We start from the raw sequence: 17486 nt of genomic DNA, 5'->3' as shown, positions 1-17486 counted from the left end.
ATTTCTTATTGAAAACCAATATACTTAACGCTGGCAGATAAGGAAAAAATAGTGGGGGAAAGGGAAGGAGTTCAGTAGATATATTTTTGTAAGTTTTATAACTTTTAACAAAAAAATTGAAAAGTTAACCATATTTTATTCTAATTAATTAATTTTATTTTTTCATATCACCTTCCTGTGCACCTGGACAGAGCCTGGTCAGTCACAGGGAACTCATGGCAGATTCTTTTTCACTTTATGTTATCAGTATTTCCACTGTTCTATGTGAACTTCACACTTATGTTAATAGCTCTAAAGAATCCCATTGTGCGGAAATAAAAAAAAAAATACACACACACTTGTTTATTGACTTAGACAATGGATTTGTTTCTAAAAAATATTTATTTTGGTATTACAGATAACAGAGTAGTGAATGTCTGCAGCAGACGAAATATTTCTTTTTTTGAATATTTTTTTAGTTATACATGGGCACAATATCTTTATTTTTGTTTATTTATTTTTATGAGGTTCTGAAGATCGAACCCAGGGTCTCACACATGAGAGGCAAGTGCTCTACCGCTGAGCCACAACCCCAGCCCATGAAATATTTCTTGGAGTAGACTTTCAGAATGAGATGACTGGGACTAATTATGGGAAGTCCTTATGGCCCTGAGGGGGTTCCATGCTTTTTCAATAGGCTGTGGATTCTCACCAGCAGAGCAGTTCACTACCAACTTTCAGCAACAGTGTCACTAACACTTTTTTTTTTTTTTTTTTTTTTTTATTTTGCAGCTGTAAAATGGTACATAAAATTTAAATTTATTTAGTAATTTTTGGATACTGGTGTAGCATGTTTCTATGGGTTTTTTACCTGCATTTACTGCATTTCTTTTTTTGGCGGGGGGAGGCAGAGGCAGGGGACCAGGGATTGAACTCAGGGGCACTCAATCACTGAGCCCCATCCCCAGCTCGATTTTGTATTTTATTTAGAGACAGGGTCTCACTGAGCTGCTGAGGCTAGTTTTGAATTTGTGATCTTCCTGCCCCAGCTTCCAGAGCCACAAGGATCTTTGAGAAGCTTCATAGTCATGGTCCCTGCCCACCTGACCCATTCCTATTTCAAATTCTGGAAATAGATGCCTCACTAACCTTCTTGTTGACTAGACTTTGGGTCCTTGAGGGCAAAAAGCCACATGTGCCTCGTCCACCTCCTTATTCCTGCATGTCCAAGCACTCTTGTACTCGGTGCAGATCCTGAACCTTTGCTGGATGCCAGCTCCTGTCCTAGCAGGGGCAGACAGTGCCGGGCACAGACGAGACACCGTCTGAGGTGGGCTTTAATAGTCTCTCTGTCTGGGAAGTTCCATGTAAACGTTGGAGAATGGCCCGGAACAGGAGGACAGGGAGCAGAACTCCCAGAGAGATGTGAAGGTGACCTCGGATCAGAGGGCTGCTGGATGTGAAGCAGCTTCATACAGGACACGGTTTCAAGGCTGAGCCATGACACCAAGCACATGGTGGGTATTAAGAAGAACAGACACCATCTGTTCATCCTGTGATTCCTAAACAAAGCTAACACACACCACTCACCTCCTCAACTCACAGCAAAAGTCCTTTGACGGACGTTTTATCCCCTCTTTACCTCTCCCTGCTGCATGGTGTCCCTCTGTCTGGTCTTAGAGAGGGTCAAGGGACCATCAGAGGTCCTCCCAGTGGCCATCCTAACTCCAAGTTCAAATCCACAGGAGGAATCTGGAATACCATGGATGACCATTTCCCCTTCCAAGTGCCCCCTTTACTGGGGACAGTACTCAAGAAGACAGTGCAAAGGAGTCAGAAAAGTGGGGGAGGCACCCACAGAGGCAAGAGCCCAATTCTCCCTCTTTCACGAGCCTCCAGGTGATGCCCACCTGCATCATGGTGGGTGGAAAGGAAGGGGAGGTCGGTTGGACCAGGGACAGGAGTGAGTACCAAGGGCCAGATGGTCTTCCAAAGAATAGGAAGTTCAAAATGGAATGGCTTTTAAAAGAGTATACGACAGTACTTACAGAGAGGCCACTGATGTGCCTGCTGCCTTGGAAGCTGCCTCTACTTTAAGCCTGAGTTGAAATCACAAACCTCAGCCCTCCGAGGCAGTCATTCAACACACACCACGGAGCGACTGCAAGGAGGGATGGAGACCAACAAGAGCTGTGGGTACGGGGTTTGTACTATGCTGGGGGAGACAGGCAGGTTATGTATTATAGAGCTGGATGGGGAGACAGGAAGTGATGGGCTAGAGGCTATTTAGACAGAAGAGGCTTCTCTGGCAAGGCAACAGCTGAGCTCAGAAACCAAATAATCCACGTCAGCACATCCAGGCCCCGAGACAAATTTAGAGCATCTGAGGGACATGAGGCCGTCTTTGTGGCTACAACACAGTGAGCAAGGCCCAGAATAGAAGGAGGTGAGATCAGAGATATGGGGACATGTGCAGTGGCGTGGGCAGCCATCAGGGACCTGGAATGACTGTGATTGCATTAGGAAGCCAGCTGGTAAGTCAGGAAGTGACCTGATCAGATTTACGTTTGTGAAACATCCCTCTGTCTGGGGGAACCGGCTGTGGATGGGCACTGCGATTAGAGCCTGGGAGGATGGCGGCTTTGAGTTAGGGTGGGAACAGTGGAAATGGCAAGAAGAAGCCTGATCCAGAGTCCAAACTGAAGGTTGCACCAGCAAGACTTAACGCTTTAGGTTTAGATATCAAGGGTGAAGCTGGCTCTGGGGCTCTTGGGACAAACACCAAGAAGACGGGACAAAAGAGGAGCAGGCTGGGAGGGCGGAGCTGGGCAGGACACGAGGAGTTCTGTATCAGACAAGTTGGAAATGCCACTTAGAGATGGAGAGGGTGACACGGCATCAGGAGCTTCAAGGGAAGTCCTGGAGCAGAGAGAGGATTTAGAAGGCACTACCACACAAACGGGCATTTAAAACAAGATGTGGTCCATGGGCCCTGAGTTCAGATCTGACTAGGCATCCACCTGAGTGTGTCATTAGAATCTCAAGTGCCAGTACAGAGGAACAGAGGGGACGGCCAGGCCAACTCACCTTTGGCGCCTGCTGATGACTTTGCAATCCACACGTTGCCCTCCCCGTCCTCTTTCTTTCTGTTATAGGAAGCCAGGAAGAACTCTCTCTCATCCGTCCTGGAGTTATTGACGGGTGGCTGAATTCCATTCTGTGCTGGAGCAACTGGGGTCTTGAGATTAGTTGGGTAAATCACATAGGACTCGGGGAACCAGGTGCAGGACTCAGCCAGCTCTGGGCTTGTCTTGATCAGCCTAGCAGAGGACAGAGGGTCAGGCTCCTTTCTGAGTGCCCGCTGTCACCCTGTACAGAAAAGACACTGCGTTCCCTTCAGGGGTTTCCAAGGAGTCAAGCCATGGCCTGGTCTCCTCCTTTCCCCTCCGCTTCCTCTCGGCCTCCCTGGACAGACCTCTACCATGCTGCAGCTACTACATGCAATAGTAAAGGCATGCCCGGTGCATCCACAGGACCTCCTGCCGGCCAGGTGCAGTGCCACACACCTATAAGCCCAGCTACCCAGAAGGCTAAGGCAGGAGGAGAAAAAGTCCAAATCCAGCGTGGACAACTGGTCAAACACAAAATAAAAAGGGCTGAGTTTATAGCTCAGCCTCAGAGGACCTGCCTAGTCCTGGGTTCAATCCCAAATATGGGGGAGGAGGCTTACTGCCCAGAACTTGAGCAGTAAAGGGATTTCTAAGGACACCCAACTTGACCTAACTCTGAATAAAACACCTTTTCAACAAACAGGTTGGGACTGAGCCAAACCAAAAAATGAAGTGGAGGACAGAAAAAAAAGTCAAACAACTAGTAAAATTACTGTCTTGGCCTCCGTCTCTACTTGGGACTCTGAATAGCTAAAGACGATTTTTAAGTCCTTTATTTCCTGCTTTTAGCTCAGCCTCACTTCAGTGACAGAATAAAGAAGGAATCCTTCTAATGGGGCACAGGACAGGGGACACAATGAAACATGCCTCTCAGTCCCAAAATAACACACCACCACAGAAGATAAAGGCCCGCCCTGGGCAAGGCCCTGAACAGACACAGGGTCTTACCAAGAGCTTCCCACTGCCGGCTTCCCAAGTCAGAGGCACCAGGATCCACTTCACAAAAGAGGAACTGGGTCTCAGAGGAGTCCCCTCCCGAGAGCAGCAAGTAGCCAGCACCAGGCAGGACACAAGCCTAAACCGCCCAGCCTTCCCCTAGCCCAGGAACCAGGGCACAGAGGCCTCCCTAAACCGCGCCTCCTTCTGTCTACAACAACTGTTCCTGTTCAGCCTATATTATGATTCACCTACAAAACCCGGCCTGTGAGCAAACAGCAGAAATAATGAAAAGAACAGTTAAATTGGGCTGGAGATGTGGCTCAAGCGGTAGCGCGCTCGCCTGGCATGCGTGCGGCCCGGGTTCGAGTCTCAGCACCACATACCAACAAAGATGTTGTGTCCGCAGAGAACTAGAAAATAAATATTAAAAAAAAATTCTCTCTCTCTCTCTCTCCTCTCACTCTCTCTTTAAAAAAAAAAAAAAAAGAACAGTTAAATTAACATTAAAAACAAAGTCATTCTAGCCAGGTGCAGTGGTGCACCCCTGTAATCCCAGCAGCTCAGGAGGCTGAGGCAGGAGGATCGCAAGTTCAAAGCCAGCCTCAGCAAAAGTGAGGTGCTAAGCAACTCAGTGAGACCCTGTCTCTAAATAAAATACAGAATAGGGTTGGGGATATGACTCAGTGGCTGAGTGCCCTTGAGTTCAATCCCTGGTACATAATAAATAAATAAATAGATAGATAGATAGATAGATAGATAGATAGATAAAGTAATTTTAAAGTTAAAGGCAACAGAAGTTGTAAGTTACTTGAACCCAAAGGAACAAAAATGATAAAAATAAATACATACACTCACCGAATACTCAAGTCTGAAACTACACTGTCCTGTAAGGTGGCCACTAGCATTTGAAATGTGAGCGGCGTGACTCAGGAACAGAATTAAAAATTGCATTTAATTTTAATTTAAAAATGGATGCATCATAAAGTATTTTTCCATTAAGCAGCACTTTGCTGAGGTGGCAGGATGACATTTCCCTTGACTAAACTGCTGTGTGCATGTCGGGCCCATGTGTCACTCCTAGTATCACACACACACACACACACACACAACACTGCTCTGTTCAGGGACAATGGACCTACTCAGTTGAAGTGACTTTCCTCTGTGCACTGATGAGACGTGACCATGTGCTAATGACACAGACAGCAGGAGCTACTGTGCAAAGGACAATCAGTAACTAAGGGGCAATTATTTTTCTAAATAAAAATTATTATTTGTTTAACTAAAAATAAGTATGGACTAATTTTTAAATTTAAAGCAAAAGCATTCTTCTGATGCAAAACTGAGCAGGGACCCCAAAGGCAGAACAATGACCAGGACAGTGAAGACAAAGGACTGGAAGCAGGTGTGACAAATTCACAATGGATGGCCACTACACCAGGCTATGGCACAGTCAAGTGAAAAGCAGTTTGCTTTGCTAGGGAGACATTTTCAGCAAACAAATAATGAATTTGATGAACATTTTTCTCTCAATAGTCAAAATAGAATATTAGTGGCAAAAGTCATAAATATGCAACAAAAAAATTTTTTTTTCAACAATTAAAAAAAATTTTTTTGTACTAAGGATGGAACCCAGGGGTGCTTACCCACTGAGCCACATCCCCAGCCCTTTTTATATTTTATTTAGAGATGGGGTCTCACTGAGTTGCTTAGGGCCTGCTAAGTTACTGAGGCTGGCTTTGAACTTGTGATCCTCCTGCCGAAGTCTCCCCAGCTGTTAGGATTATAGACGTGTGCCACCGTGCCTGGCTTCAATTAAAAAAAAAAAAAAAAAAAAGTTAAGAATATATATAAGGCCTCTACTGAGCTACATACATCCCAGTCCCTGAAACTTTTTTAAAAATATTTATTTATTTATTTTTTAGGTGTAGATGGACACAGCATGAGGCTCTGAGCTTATAACTTCAGTCAAGTATAAAATGGCCTGGATTCTAACACAAAAGGAAAACCACTTTAGACAGAAATATGGTGAGAGAAATTATTTTAAGGCAAAGTTTTAAAAGATATTTTATGAAAGTAAAATATCTTCAGGTCAGCCAGAATTGGCCACAGATAACAAGCTCTTTCTAACAAATAATATCAAAGACTGACTCAAAATTTGAAAAAAAATTAAGCATTTTTCTTAGCTTTAGGTAAGTTGTGATGTGAGATGTTGCTAAATTAATGCTTTGGGCATGCTTACATTAAAGAGAAAAAAAAGAAACCAAACTGATGGTGCAAGTATTTTTGAATATTTTACATCTGTCAAAGAGCCACAGAAGGCTGGGGTTGTGGCTCAGTGGTAGAGTGCTTGCCTAGAACACGTGAGGCACCAGGTTCAAACCTCACCACCACATAAAAGTGAAATAAAGAAATTGTGTCCACCTATAACTAAAAAATGAATATTAAAAAAAAAGTCAAAGAATTTTACAACTAGATTGCTTTTTTTTTTTTTTTTTTTTGGTACTGGGGATTGAACCCAGAGGCACTTACCCACTGAGCCACATACCCTGCTCCTTTTCTCTTTATTTTTTATTTTGAAATAGGGTTTTACTAAGTTGTTGAGGCTGGCCTCAAACTTTCAATCCTCCTGCAGCAAGTCACTAGGATTATAGGCATCCAACTGTTTCCTTTTTCACTTCATGCTACTGTATGATGCATCTAGAAAACATTTGTTTTCTCAGTTTTCTGAAGCAGACTCTATAAAAAGTATTGTGGATACAGTTGTTGAAATGGTTCAGAATATACTTGCAAATGTTACAATGATTCACCAGTTCATGGAACTGTTGAAAGAAATAGAAGACAAAGAATTTAATGATACCAAGCTCTCTGCCAATACTCTCTGTTTGATGATGTTTGAGATGAAAGAGTTTTATAAAGATTTACTGTACAATTATCTCTGATTCAAATATTCTTGATACAAAACGAATGCTTGACAAATCATTATATACAATCAACATGTCATTATTTAGTTCAAAAATCCAAGATTAAAAATGGCAGCATTATTTATATTACCCATATCCATGCTACACAGGAACAAGTTCAATTACAGTTCCAAGGCAGGGAAAAGACCTGGTTTTGATCCCCCTATGCAGGTACTATAATTCATGTTCCAACTTCATAGAACAAGTTAATAATAATGATTTTACATGTTTTTATTACATGACAAGATGCAGGTTTCAATTATAATAGTATTATAAAAACTGGCTTCAAGGCTGGGGTTGTGGTTCAGAGGTAGAGAGCTTGCCTGGCATGCGTGAGGCACTGAGTTCGATCCTTAGCACCACATAAAAATAAAATGAAACTATTGTGTTCACCTATAACCAAAAAATAAATATTAAAAAAATTATAAAACAAAACTGACTTCAAAATCAAAAAACAGAAAATTGAAGAAAACTTTGCTGATATTGATAAACTCTTCATTATATTCAATACCCCCTTTAAATCCAGTGTGACAATACTGAGCTGATGCAAGTTGGTGAATTTGCTCAACTGGGATAGACCTAGTTTTGCAAAAGATATGTTTTTTTCCTCAAAGCCAAATCAGTTCTAAATAAGATCAATCAATTTTCTCAAGGCGTGTATGAATATTAAAATGTTTTTTTAGAGCTCAATTCAGTTCCTAAAAACTTCTATGTCCATTGGAACAACTTTAGTATGTATATCTACTTTTTCAATCATAATTTATGCAACCTCAATGCAGATCAAGGGTCTCCAATGAAAATTTAGTGACTGAGTTAAGTTGTGCTACAAAGATAAAATACACATCAGATTTTAAACACTCAGAATTTTTTTTAAAAGTCTCAATGTTTTTTGTATTAGTAACATGTCAAAAAGGACAACTTTTTGGATTTGTTTGTTTGATTTACAATGCTGGGAATCAAACCCAGGGCCTCACACATGCTGGGCAAGTGTTCCACCACTGAACTACACCCCCAGCCCAATATTTTGGATTTAGTTAGTTGAATAAAAAGATTACCAATTAATCTGCACCTGTTCTTTGTACTTAACGTGGCTACTGGGAAGTTTAAGTGACAGGTGTGGCTGGCCTTCCATTTCTTTTTTTTTTTTTTTTTTTTTTAAAGAGAGAGTGAGAGAGGAGAGAGAGAGAGAGAGAATTTTTAATATTTATTTTTTAGTTCTCGGCGGACACAACATCTTTGTTGGTATGTGGTGCTGAGGATCGAACCCAGGCCGCACGCATGCCAGGCGAGCGCGCCACCGCTGAGCCACATCTCCAGCCCCCGGCCTTCCATTTCTGATGGACAGAACGAGAGCAGGCCTGCAGGAAGACCTCTGCATGGCTGCACCCCCTCAGCAGCCCACTGGGGAGCAGTCACAAAGGAAGGCTACTCAGGTCTACAAGGGAGTAATGCTCACCCAGGAAAAGAAAGCTCCCACCTCCCAGCAGAAGGGACGCCCCTCAGGCCCTGGGACTATGACCTTGATGAATCTGACACTCCCTGCAGGGAGAGAAGCCAGAAGCAGGCCCTCCCTGGTCCAGCACTGAGCCCCATCCAGGCTCTGGGCAGCCCTGAGGGACTCCTAGTCATGCTGTTCGTGGAGCCCATTAATACTGATCAGAACATCCTGGCTTAACCCGCACGGATGTGGCCTTGGTCAAGAAAGCTGACCTCTCTGCGCTGCTAATCTGTCCTGTACAATGAGGGAGAGTGCAGTCTGACCCTCTGGGGTCCTGTTAAGTCACAAAAAAACAGGGAAGACAGACAAAAGGGAACCAAGACCTCCTGGAATCACCCCGGCCCTGGCAGGACCCCTGAGGGATGAAGGAAGCTGGTAAGGGGGGCAGTCCCCAAACTGCAAACGTCCTGTCACCATGTACAAGGTGCCACCACAGTCATAGCACACACCTCAAGGGTCAGACAGCGGGTATTGTCCACCATTTGTCTCCACGTTGTACGCTGGACACTGGGGTTCACAGCAACAGTGCTCTCCAAGGTCACGATACCACCTTGGACCAGGTCATGACTCCAGCCCTGTACTCACTGCCTCCTGGCAGCTGCTAAATGTGAAATATGCAGAACACTACTTTTTTGGGGGGAGGGGGGTACCAGGGATTGAACCCAGAGGCATTTTACCACTGTGCCACAACCCAGCCCTTTTTACTTTTTATTTAGAGACAGGGTCTTGCTGAGTTGCTTAGGGCCTCGCTAAGTTGCTGAAGCTGGCTTTGAGCTGGTGATCCTCCTGCCTCAGCCTCCCAAGCTACTGGGATTATAGGCGTGCGCCATCACACCCAGCCAGAATGCTACTTTTTATAGTATATTCTACTTCCTACTTTTAAAGGACAAATTCTACCTTAATTGTTAGAGAAAACTATCACAGCTCTGTTTGGCTGCATATCTATGTTTACTAGTTCATGGAAAGCCTGGAGATCTACTCCAGCCTTGACTGTAGGGCCCAAAGCCAGTATTCTGCTCTAATGACAGCAATAATAGCCATACCAAGGAGTAATAAGAACTCTCACTTATGTATTGTGAACCATGCGACAGGCATCCTTCAAAGCCTTCATAACAACACTGAAGTCGCTGCTATCCGTATACCCATTTTACAGGGAAGAAAACTAAGGCACAGAGTCAAAGACACACAATGTACCTGGTCACTGAATGACATGTACTCCACGTGTGTCACCTTATTTAACCCTCACCACTGCCTCATGAGCATGGTAAGGAGGCCAAGAGCGATAAGATCTGACCACACCAATCAGAGCTGGGTTAAAACCCATGCTGCCCACCCTGGATCTTAATCATCATATGACACTGTCTCCCTCCACTTTACAAACCTGCTCCCGTGGCGTCCAGTCGTAACCCACTGCTCAGGATCCAGGTGGAAGAGCTCCTCTCACACCTGCCCAGATCTCTTTTCTGCAAGGCCCTAGCTGCTGGGAGAGGGGGCTGCGGAGGGTGATGCACACCTTTCTCCAGGGATGAGTCTCTGCCCAGAAAAACCTAGAAAGCTATGTCCCCCACCTTTCCCCCAAACAGAGGCTGGAGCCCAAAAGCCCAGTGTCCTTGCTTTGAGATGTGCCAACTCTGAGGTGTCGTTTGCTCCACAGTCCCAGGGTGACACAGCTGAAACCGCATCTTTGCTTGCCTCTCAGCTTGCCCTGTCCTGCTCCCTGGCTTCCTAGGGGTGTGACTTGAGGACCTGCCCCCAAGAAATCACTTCTGCAGGAAGCCACGAGTCAGCTGTGCTCCTAGGCAGCCTCACCTGAGGAACCCTAGGCTTCATCAAACCCCACAGCAACAACCCCTCGAAATGCAAGCCTACAAGAAGCTTCAGAACTGGTATTTATGGACTTTTTGAATAGTAAAAGCATTTTCACCCTTTAAATAATCCCACGTTTTTGCATGAGTGTTTGAAGCCAAAGACATTTATGTAAAACATTGAAAATGGAAGAACACTTACTTCACTAAAGAAGCTTTGCGACACAGTTTGTCAGCCCCCCTGTAGTAATTCACCAGCTGCGCCAGCCCGGGCTCGTGACCTGCAAGGAAAGAGCAGGCTCAAAGGGGGGCCTGGACAGGTGGGGAGTGACAGCAAGGCACCAGCATGCCAGATGGGGACCAGGAGGGGCATGCCTGGCTTTTCATTTCAACTCTGGTTGTTAGAAATGGAATAGTTTGGCTTCTCTGTCCCCGAGGGTCTTTCTCTCAGTATCCTTCTGGCCACTCGCCCTCCCCCAGGGGATGCTATATACCAATACTGCAGGTCTACGAAGACCACGGCCACCTTTGTTTTTTCTTGTTAGAGTGGAGCATGCCGGGTATTTTCTCTTCAGCTCTCCCTGGTCTTACTACGCTCCTCTTCCGGCTTAACGTGAAGACTTGCAATCTCTAAATACAAGAAGCTACTTTAAGAGTCATGCTTTGCACCTCCCCAGCCCTGCTTTCTACAAACATCAGGGAAGGCACAGAACTGTGATACTGCTAGTCTCAAGCATGCTGGTCTCTGCCAGCCTCTGGAAGGCACCAGAAGGTAGAGGGAGGTGGTGGGCAGGCCATGTCAGAATGTCAGAAGTAAGAACTTCATTCTGTGCTTCATCCCACAGGGATCTTATTCTCAACAATTCTCATTACCACAACCCTTCTCTATGAAATTAGAACTGAAAGGATAAAAATAAAAACACAGTTTTACTTAATTTTTAGGGGATACTGGGGAATGATATTTGCCAAATTATATTGTTATATTGTGTGCATGTGTGAATATGTAACAACAAATCCCACCATTATGTACAATACGCATCAATTTTTTTAAAAAGTGGGAAAAAAAAACTGAAAAAATTTTTTGTTTCGTTTTGTTTAAAATCCTAATAACCCATGCATGGTGGCACATGCCCATAATCCTAGCGACCCTGGAGGCTGCGGCAGGAAGACAAGTTTAAGGCCAACCTGGGTGACTTAGCAAGACCTTGTCTCAAAAATAAAAAGGGCTAGGGTTGTAGCTCAGTGGTAGAGCACTTCTGGGTTCAAATTCCAGTACTGCAAAAAAATAAATTTGTACATGCATATTTAAATTTTACTTATTAACAAAATGCATTGCATTTCCTATAATAGAAAGTAAGATGGAATAAAGGCATTATGAGTTGATGTCAGAGGCAATGATTCATCAGAGAATGGCACACGCCCAAATCAAAAGTGTCAGGCATTACTTGAATTTCAGTGTTTCCCTGTGGCAGAGAGACCCTCATTCTCCCTGCATGGCCTTCTCCACATGCCCAGGGCCCTGAGCCCTTACCTGACCCCTGAAGCTCCTTGGTTTCCATGTAGCACACTTTTAGTAAAAGGTAAATAAATCCAGTAACAGCACAAAACCTATTTTCTTTCCCATAAAAACCAAATATCTGCTGATCACCTGCTGAATCTATGGTGCCTATGTAAGATTTGAGACCTATAGGTTTCTGCTTCTCACCTCCTAGCTGGGCATGAGCTCCACAGCTATGCCAACTGCCCCACCTCCACCTGGGCAGTGCTGTCTTTGACTGCTGTCCATATTAAGACTCCATCTAAGCTTTCACAGCCAGACATCACCAAGCACAAGAAGAAAGGAAGGCAGGAAGGGCAGTGGACAAAGTCAGAGGAAGTAACTTCTCGACTAGAAGTTGTTTCCTTTCCTCTTTCAGGGAAATAATTCCACATGAACATTACCTCTCCCACCCACCCCCCTTTTTTGAGGAAGGGTTCCTGAGGAGATCCTTTAAGGACTCTCCAAGCATACTCTCTGTAATCCTAGATTTCTGGGGGGCTCCTGTCAGCTCTTCCATGGAGTCACCATTCTTCATTATAAACTTGCATGGCAATGGAAAGTTGTCCCCAGCACTCTTTCAAAGAAAAAACTCAGGAAGGCATTGCCTCAACAAGTTTGGTTCTCAAACACTGGCCTCACCCAAATCCTCTAGTAAGTTCACCGATGGCCAGTCAACTCCAGGTGGCCTGTTTCCATTCTCTGTCCACTCAAGCTGTTTCTGAAAACCCTCTCCTCTCCCCAACATGGAAGGAACACCGCTCCCTTTGGTTGGCCCTCGTTTTTCTCGGTATGAATTCTCCCCTTCTATCCTTGGAGTACAACTGACCCCCTTCCCTGGTGAGTTCTGGCCAGGAACACAGCTACCCAGAGAGCCCTCCCCAGATGACTGTGCAGTGAGCAGGTCACGAGCCGATGCTCAGGTCCCCCCCCCCCCCCACGGGGATGTGAGTGCACCTTCCGGAGAACTTCTGGGTTACGTCATTTGGAAAGGAGCGGCTGGTCCTCCCCTCACTCCTGTCCCTTCCTAAGGAGAGTAGGTGGACAGGGTGGTGCCAAGCCGGCTTCCACCACGTGAAACAGGCAATTCCCTCCCGGCAGAGATGGAGGGGAACCAAGCCTCTAGTTAAAACCTTTATTCAATGCACAACTGTAAAAACACGTTCTTTGGTGAAGCCTTCGCTAAATTCAGACTATCCTCCAGCTTTCCCTGGGGGAGGGTCTCCTCTGAAGCTCCAGTTTTGAATCCAAATGGCTTTTCCGAATGCCCTCCCTGCCTGTTATCCGAGCCTTGCGCGGGTACAACCCCAGGTTCCAGCACCTTCAGGGCCCGCTTCCACGCCCACACCAGGCGGGGCGGAGTCCTCCGTGGGAGACGCGCAAGGAGACTTCCCAGCTCTGCGGAGCCTCGCGTGCCCTGCGCTCAGCTCCGCCAACCTGCCCGACCCGGGGCATCGGGCCCGGGAGCCCGGGAGCCGGGGACCAGCGGCCGACAGCCCCCGTGCTGCTGGGGCAGGTCATGGTCAGGAGTAGCGGAACCGCACCGCGAGACCCTCCGAAGGGGACTCAGGAGAGCGGAGGGCGTTCAGAACGAGCGCGGGCGTTGGCGGATCCGCCCGGGAAGCCACGCGGAAGGGAGACTCGCGACCTTAAAAACAAAAGCGCCGGCCCCGGCTGTGGAGCGCGCCCCGGCCGGGGGCGGGGACGGGGACGGGGACGGCTCACCCAGTCTCCCGAAAGGCAGCCGGTTCCTCTCGCCCAGCATCAGGTTGAACCTGGGGTTGTCTCGCCTCAGCCTCTTCCAGTGGCCGGAGGCGAGGAGCAGCCGGGAGACCTCGGCGTAGACGCTGCTGTTCTCGTCGCGTACCACGAAGGTGTACATGGCGAGGCCGCGCGCCCGGGCCCCAGGCCGCCGCCCGAGGACGAGCCGGCGGAGGCGGCGGCTCCGCGTGGACGGTGCCCGCCCCCGGGGCCGCGCTGCTCTCGGGCCGCGCCTCCCGGGCCCAGGCGGCGCCTCCTCCAGCGCCCGCGTCCCCCCAAGTGGCGAGCGCCGCCGGGACGCCGCGCCCTCCGCCGCGCGGCCCCGCCTCCTCCCCGTGATTCCGCGCGGCCGGCTCGGCGCCTGCGGGCCGCGCCCCCAGCCCCGGGCCAGCCGGTGGGGGTGCACCGAGCCGAGCGAGCCGAGACCCCAGCCAGACTGTGCCAGCGGAAGACCCCCCCCTTGCAGAGTTCCCCCGCTCCGCCACCTCTTTCACAGGGACTTTTATGAGTGAAAAAAAGTTGCTCGGCCCTGTCCTGTGTCCGAGTGAGCAGCGTTCCCCTTCCTCCCGCTCGACGACTAGAGCACCCAGAGCGTTGCGGTACTGTTTGCTTAGTTGGGGTAGAGCGCTGTTTTCATGTTCTGAGACCTCCCGATTGTCGCACGGCCCAGGGGCCTGGGTGACCCCAGCGTCCACTGGTGGAAACAGCCCTTAACAGGCTTCAGGGAGTCCTGGACCCGCTCCCGACCTGCCCTTCCAGCGTGGGCCATGAGCCTTCCCTATTTCGGACCTCGCCTTGTCTAAGCTACTTTTAGGAAACCGATTTTGGTGCATTTGAGGGTCAGAGAGGACAATGACTATCAGGTTTTCCGCAAACGTGCCCATATTCCCTCGTGAATGACCTACCCCAGCTTTGTGCCTCAGCTGTTATTCTGCTTTAGAGAAAGAACCTCCCATCCTGTGCTCCCCGCGTTCACGGTATCTACCGAGCATTCTGTAAAAGCACCCTCCTTCCCCCAGCTCGGCCCACATTCGCTCACTTTGCAAAACCATTCTAATCTGTGCACTTTCGCTGTCCCTGGGGAGCTTGCACGGTGCACAAAGGCAGCAACCCAGAGTGCGGGTGCTTAAGTTCCCTCTCATCCCTCCATCCATCAGGAGAAGAGTGGGTTGACAATGCACTGGCGTCCTCACCCCGGCAGGATATGCTGCCAGGAGGCGCATTTCCTGGACTGTATTTCAAGGTATCTACAGAATTCAGCCCCTGCTGTCCACAGCTGTCCAATGCACTTCTCTTGGCTTCCTTCCTTTCCCTAACTCACTACTCCACTTGCTCCTCCACAGATATCTCCTTGCTTTTAAGTCCTTGGTCCAGGATAACTTTTTGGGGGACCTCATGCTAAGATAAGCCATACCTGCTGCTTGTCACCGAAGGCCACATTCTTTCCTCTAATAGTTGGCTTCTCTGCCACTCCACAGCCATGGTCTCCCTAGCAACGCCAGGGACTCTCAATCCAGTGGTTCTCTTTTTTTTTCTCACCTATCTTTTATAGTGAACACTGTTTATACTTGTTTTAGTTTTAATTTGGGGACAGCATTCCTTATCCTCTTTGCTAGATAATAGTATTCATCTTTTCCCCTCCGGACTTTATGAGACTCTGGAGAGATGAACACAGTCCATTATGGGCACAGGAAAGGCAATCTCCCAGTTCAACAGGGCTACTCCATCCCTTTCTGCCATAGTAGTTGGTAAAGCATAAGAACATGATCCAAATCTGGACAATCTGATTCTTTGTGGGATTTGGAGCAAAGAAAAACCAATTTTTTATTTTATTTTATTTTTACAGCTGAAATTGCTCAGATGGAAGACTGTGTGCCACAACATGTAGCTATCTTACTATCCTACAAAGAGGAAGACCCTGTCTGTCTGAGTCCTTGACTTCCAGCAGCCCCTTGAATTAGGCCTGGCTCTCTGGCTATACAAGAGGAGTAATATGCTTTACTTCCTCTTCTGAACCTTAAAATTAGAGCATGCCGCCTTCTTCCGAATGCAGAACCACAATAACAACAAAACAAAAAGATGCAAATGTTATAGTTAAAGCTTCGTCCTGGGGTTTCATAAACTGACTTCCAGACCACTCACATATAATCGAATCAAGCCTTTATTGAGGCACACCGGTGGCGGCTGACCAGAACATAAAGCTGTTCCCCTGATCTGCCCCGAACAATTGCAAGGACTCTCCTTATAAGCCTGAAAACCGCAAAAGGGATGTTTGGGGGTTCAGCCAATGCAAGCAAGCCAGGTTACAGAAGCGGGAGAGTGCAGTCAAGTGGCGGGAAGCCTAACCAATCACAGTTAGCCCAGTCACCCCAGTTACAGAAACAGAGCCCCGTTCCCCTAGTTTACAGAAACAATGCCCCATCAGGTAGTTCCGTGTTCTTAAAGGCTTCTATAGCAAAATGAAAAGAACATCTTGCCCCAGTCATGACCCTTTTCCTTGGCATGGTTGTTTTACAGGATGGAGTCACATTTGCTTTTACTATCACACAAGGATTCTACCAAAATTGGCTCTTTGGTTGATCCTAAAATAAACTTCAACAGCCAGGTACAGTGACACACACCTATAAGTCCAACCACTGGAGAAGCTGGGGCTATAGGATTATAAATTCGAGTCCAACCTCAGCATCTTACCATGCTCCTCAGCAACTTAGTGAGGGCCTATCTCAAAATAATAAGTACAAAGGGCTGGGATGTAGCTCAGTGGTAAAGCACCCTGGGTTCAATCCCCAGTACACACACACACACACACACACACACACACACACAAAACCTTGAAAAATCTCCACAGGTTGAGATAATTCTAAACACTTTCTCTAAAAACAGTGGAATTAAGTGGCTAGGAAATTCAGTAATATACTTCTAAATAACCTATGTTAAGTGAAGAAATCACAATAGTATAAGAAAATATTGTTTAACTGAATGATAATAAAATTATGACATCAAAACAGCTAAAGCCATGGTTAAATGAAAATGTGTAGCCTGAAGCACAAATGTTAGAAAAAGTCAGTCTTTCAAGTGTCACTCTCACGACACTAGAAAAAGGACGACGACATCACACCCAAAATAAGTGGAAAGAAACGAGGAATGAAGAAACAGATATACCAAAAATAAAACAACAAAGCCAAAAGGAAAAAAACAACAACCCTATTTTTAGGGATAGAGCACTTGCCTAACATGCGTGAGCCCTGAGTTCAATTTCCAGCACTACCAGTAAATAGATAAATAAAATTTAAAAATAGACTACTTGGGCTGGGGATGTGGCTCAAGTGGTAGCGCACTCTCCTGGCATGCGTGCTGCCCGGGTTCGATCCTCAGCACCACATACAAACAAAGATATTGTGTCCGCCAAAAACTGAAAAATAAATATTGAAATTCTCATTCTCTCTCTCTCTCTAAAAAAAAAAAAAATAGACTACTTAAATTGCTAACCATTCACAGCCCAACAAGAAGGAAAGAAAGAGAGTGCAAGTAATCAGTACTAAAATATCAAGTGGAACCCACTAGAGATCCTAATGATGTTTAAAATAAGATACTATAAATAATTCTAGCCAATGAATTTAATAACTTGGACAAAACAGACAAATTCTATGGAAAACCCTAGTTTACCAAAAATGATTAAAAAGTAGTATGAAATCAGAATAATTTCATATCTGTTAAAGAGATTGATTCATTTGTAGATGACATATATATAGAAAAAAACAAAAAATATCCTGAAGATTATACAGATACCCCCAAAACATTAACATTAATAAGCAAATTTAGCAAAGTTTAAGAACA

At 46.3% G+C, this 17486-nt stretch overlaps 1 protein-coding gene across 1 annotated transcript in view; it reads right to left on the bottom strand.

Annotated features, from left to right (window-relative positions):
- Ttl (tubulin tyrosine ligase) overlaps window positions 1–13845 on the bottom strand; it is a 34723-nt gene extending 20878 nt beyond the window's left edge. Inside the window, exons 1-3 of the mRNA XM_026379969.2 lie at window positions 13614–13845; window positions 10554–10632; window positions 3067–3299 (exon numbers count right to left, since the gene is read on the bottom strand). Coding sequence (XP_026235754.1) covers window positions 3067–3299; window positions 10554–10632; window positions 13614–13770 — 469 coding nt within the window. The 5' untranslated portion in view covers window positions 13771–13845. The remainder of the gene's footprint in view (window positions 1–3066; window positions 3300–10553; window positions 10633–13613) is intronic.
- Between the last annotated feature and the right edge of the window lie 3641 nt (window positions 13846–17486).

The sequence above is a fragment of the Urocitellus parryii genome, chromosome 12, assembly GCF_045843805.1.
Source record: "Urocitellus parryii isolate mUroPar1 chromosome 12, mUroPar1.hap1, whole genome shotgun sequence".
NCBI classification, from domain to species: Eukaryota; Metazoa; Chordata; class Mammalia; order Rodentia; family Sciuridae; genus Urocitellus; species Urocitellus parryii.
This window is presented reverse-complemented; position numbering and strand designations above follow the sequence as displayed.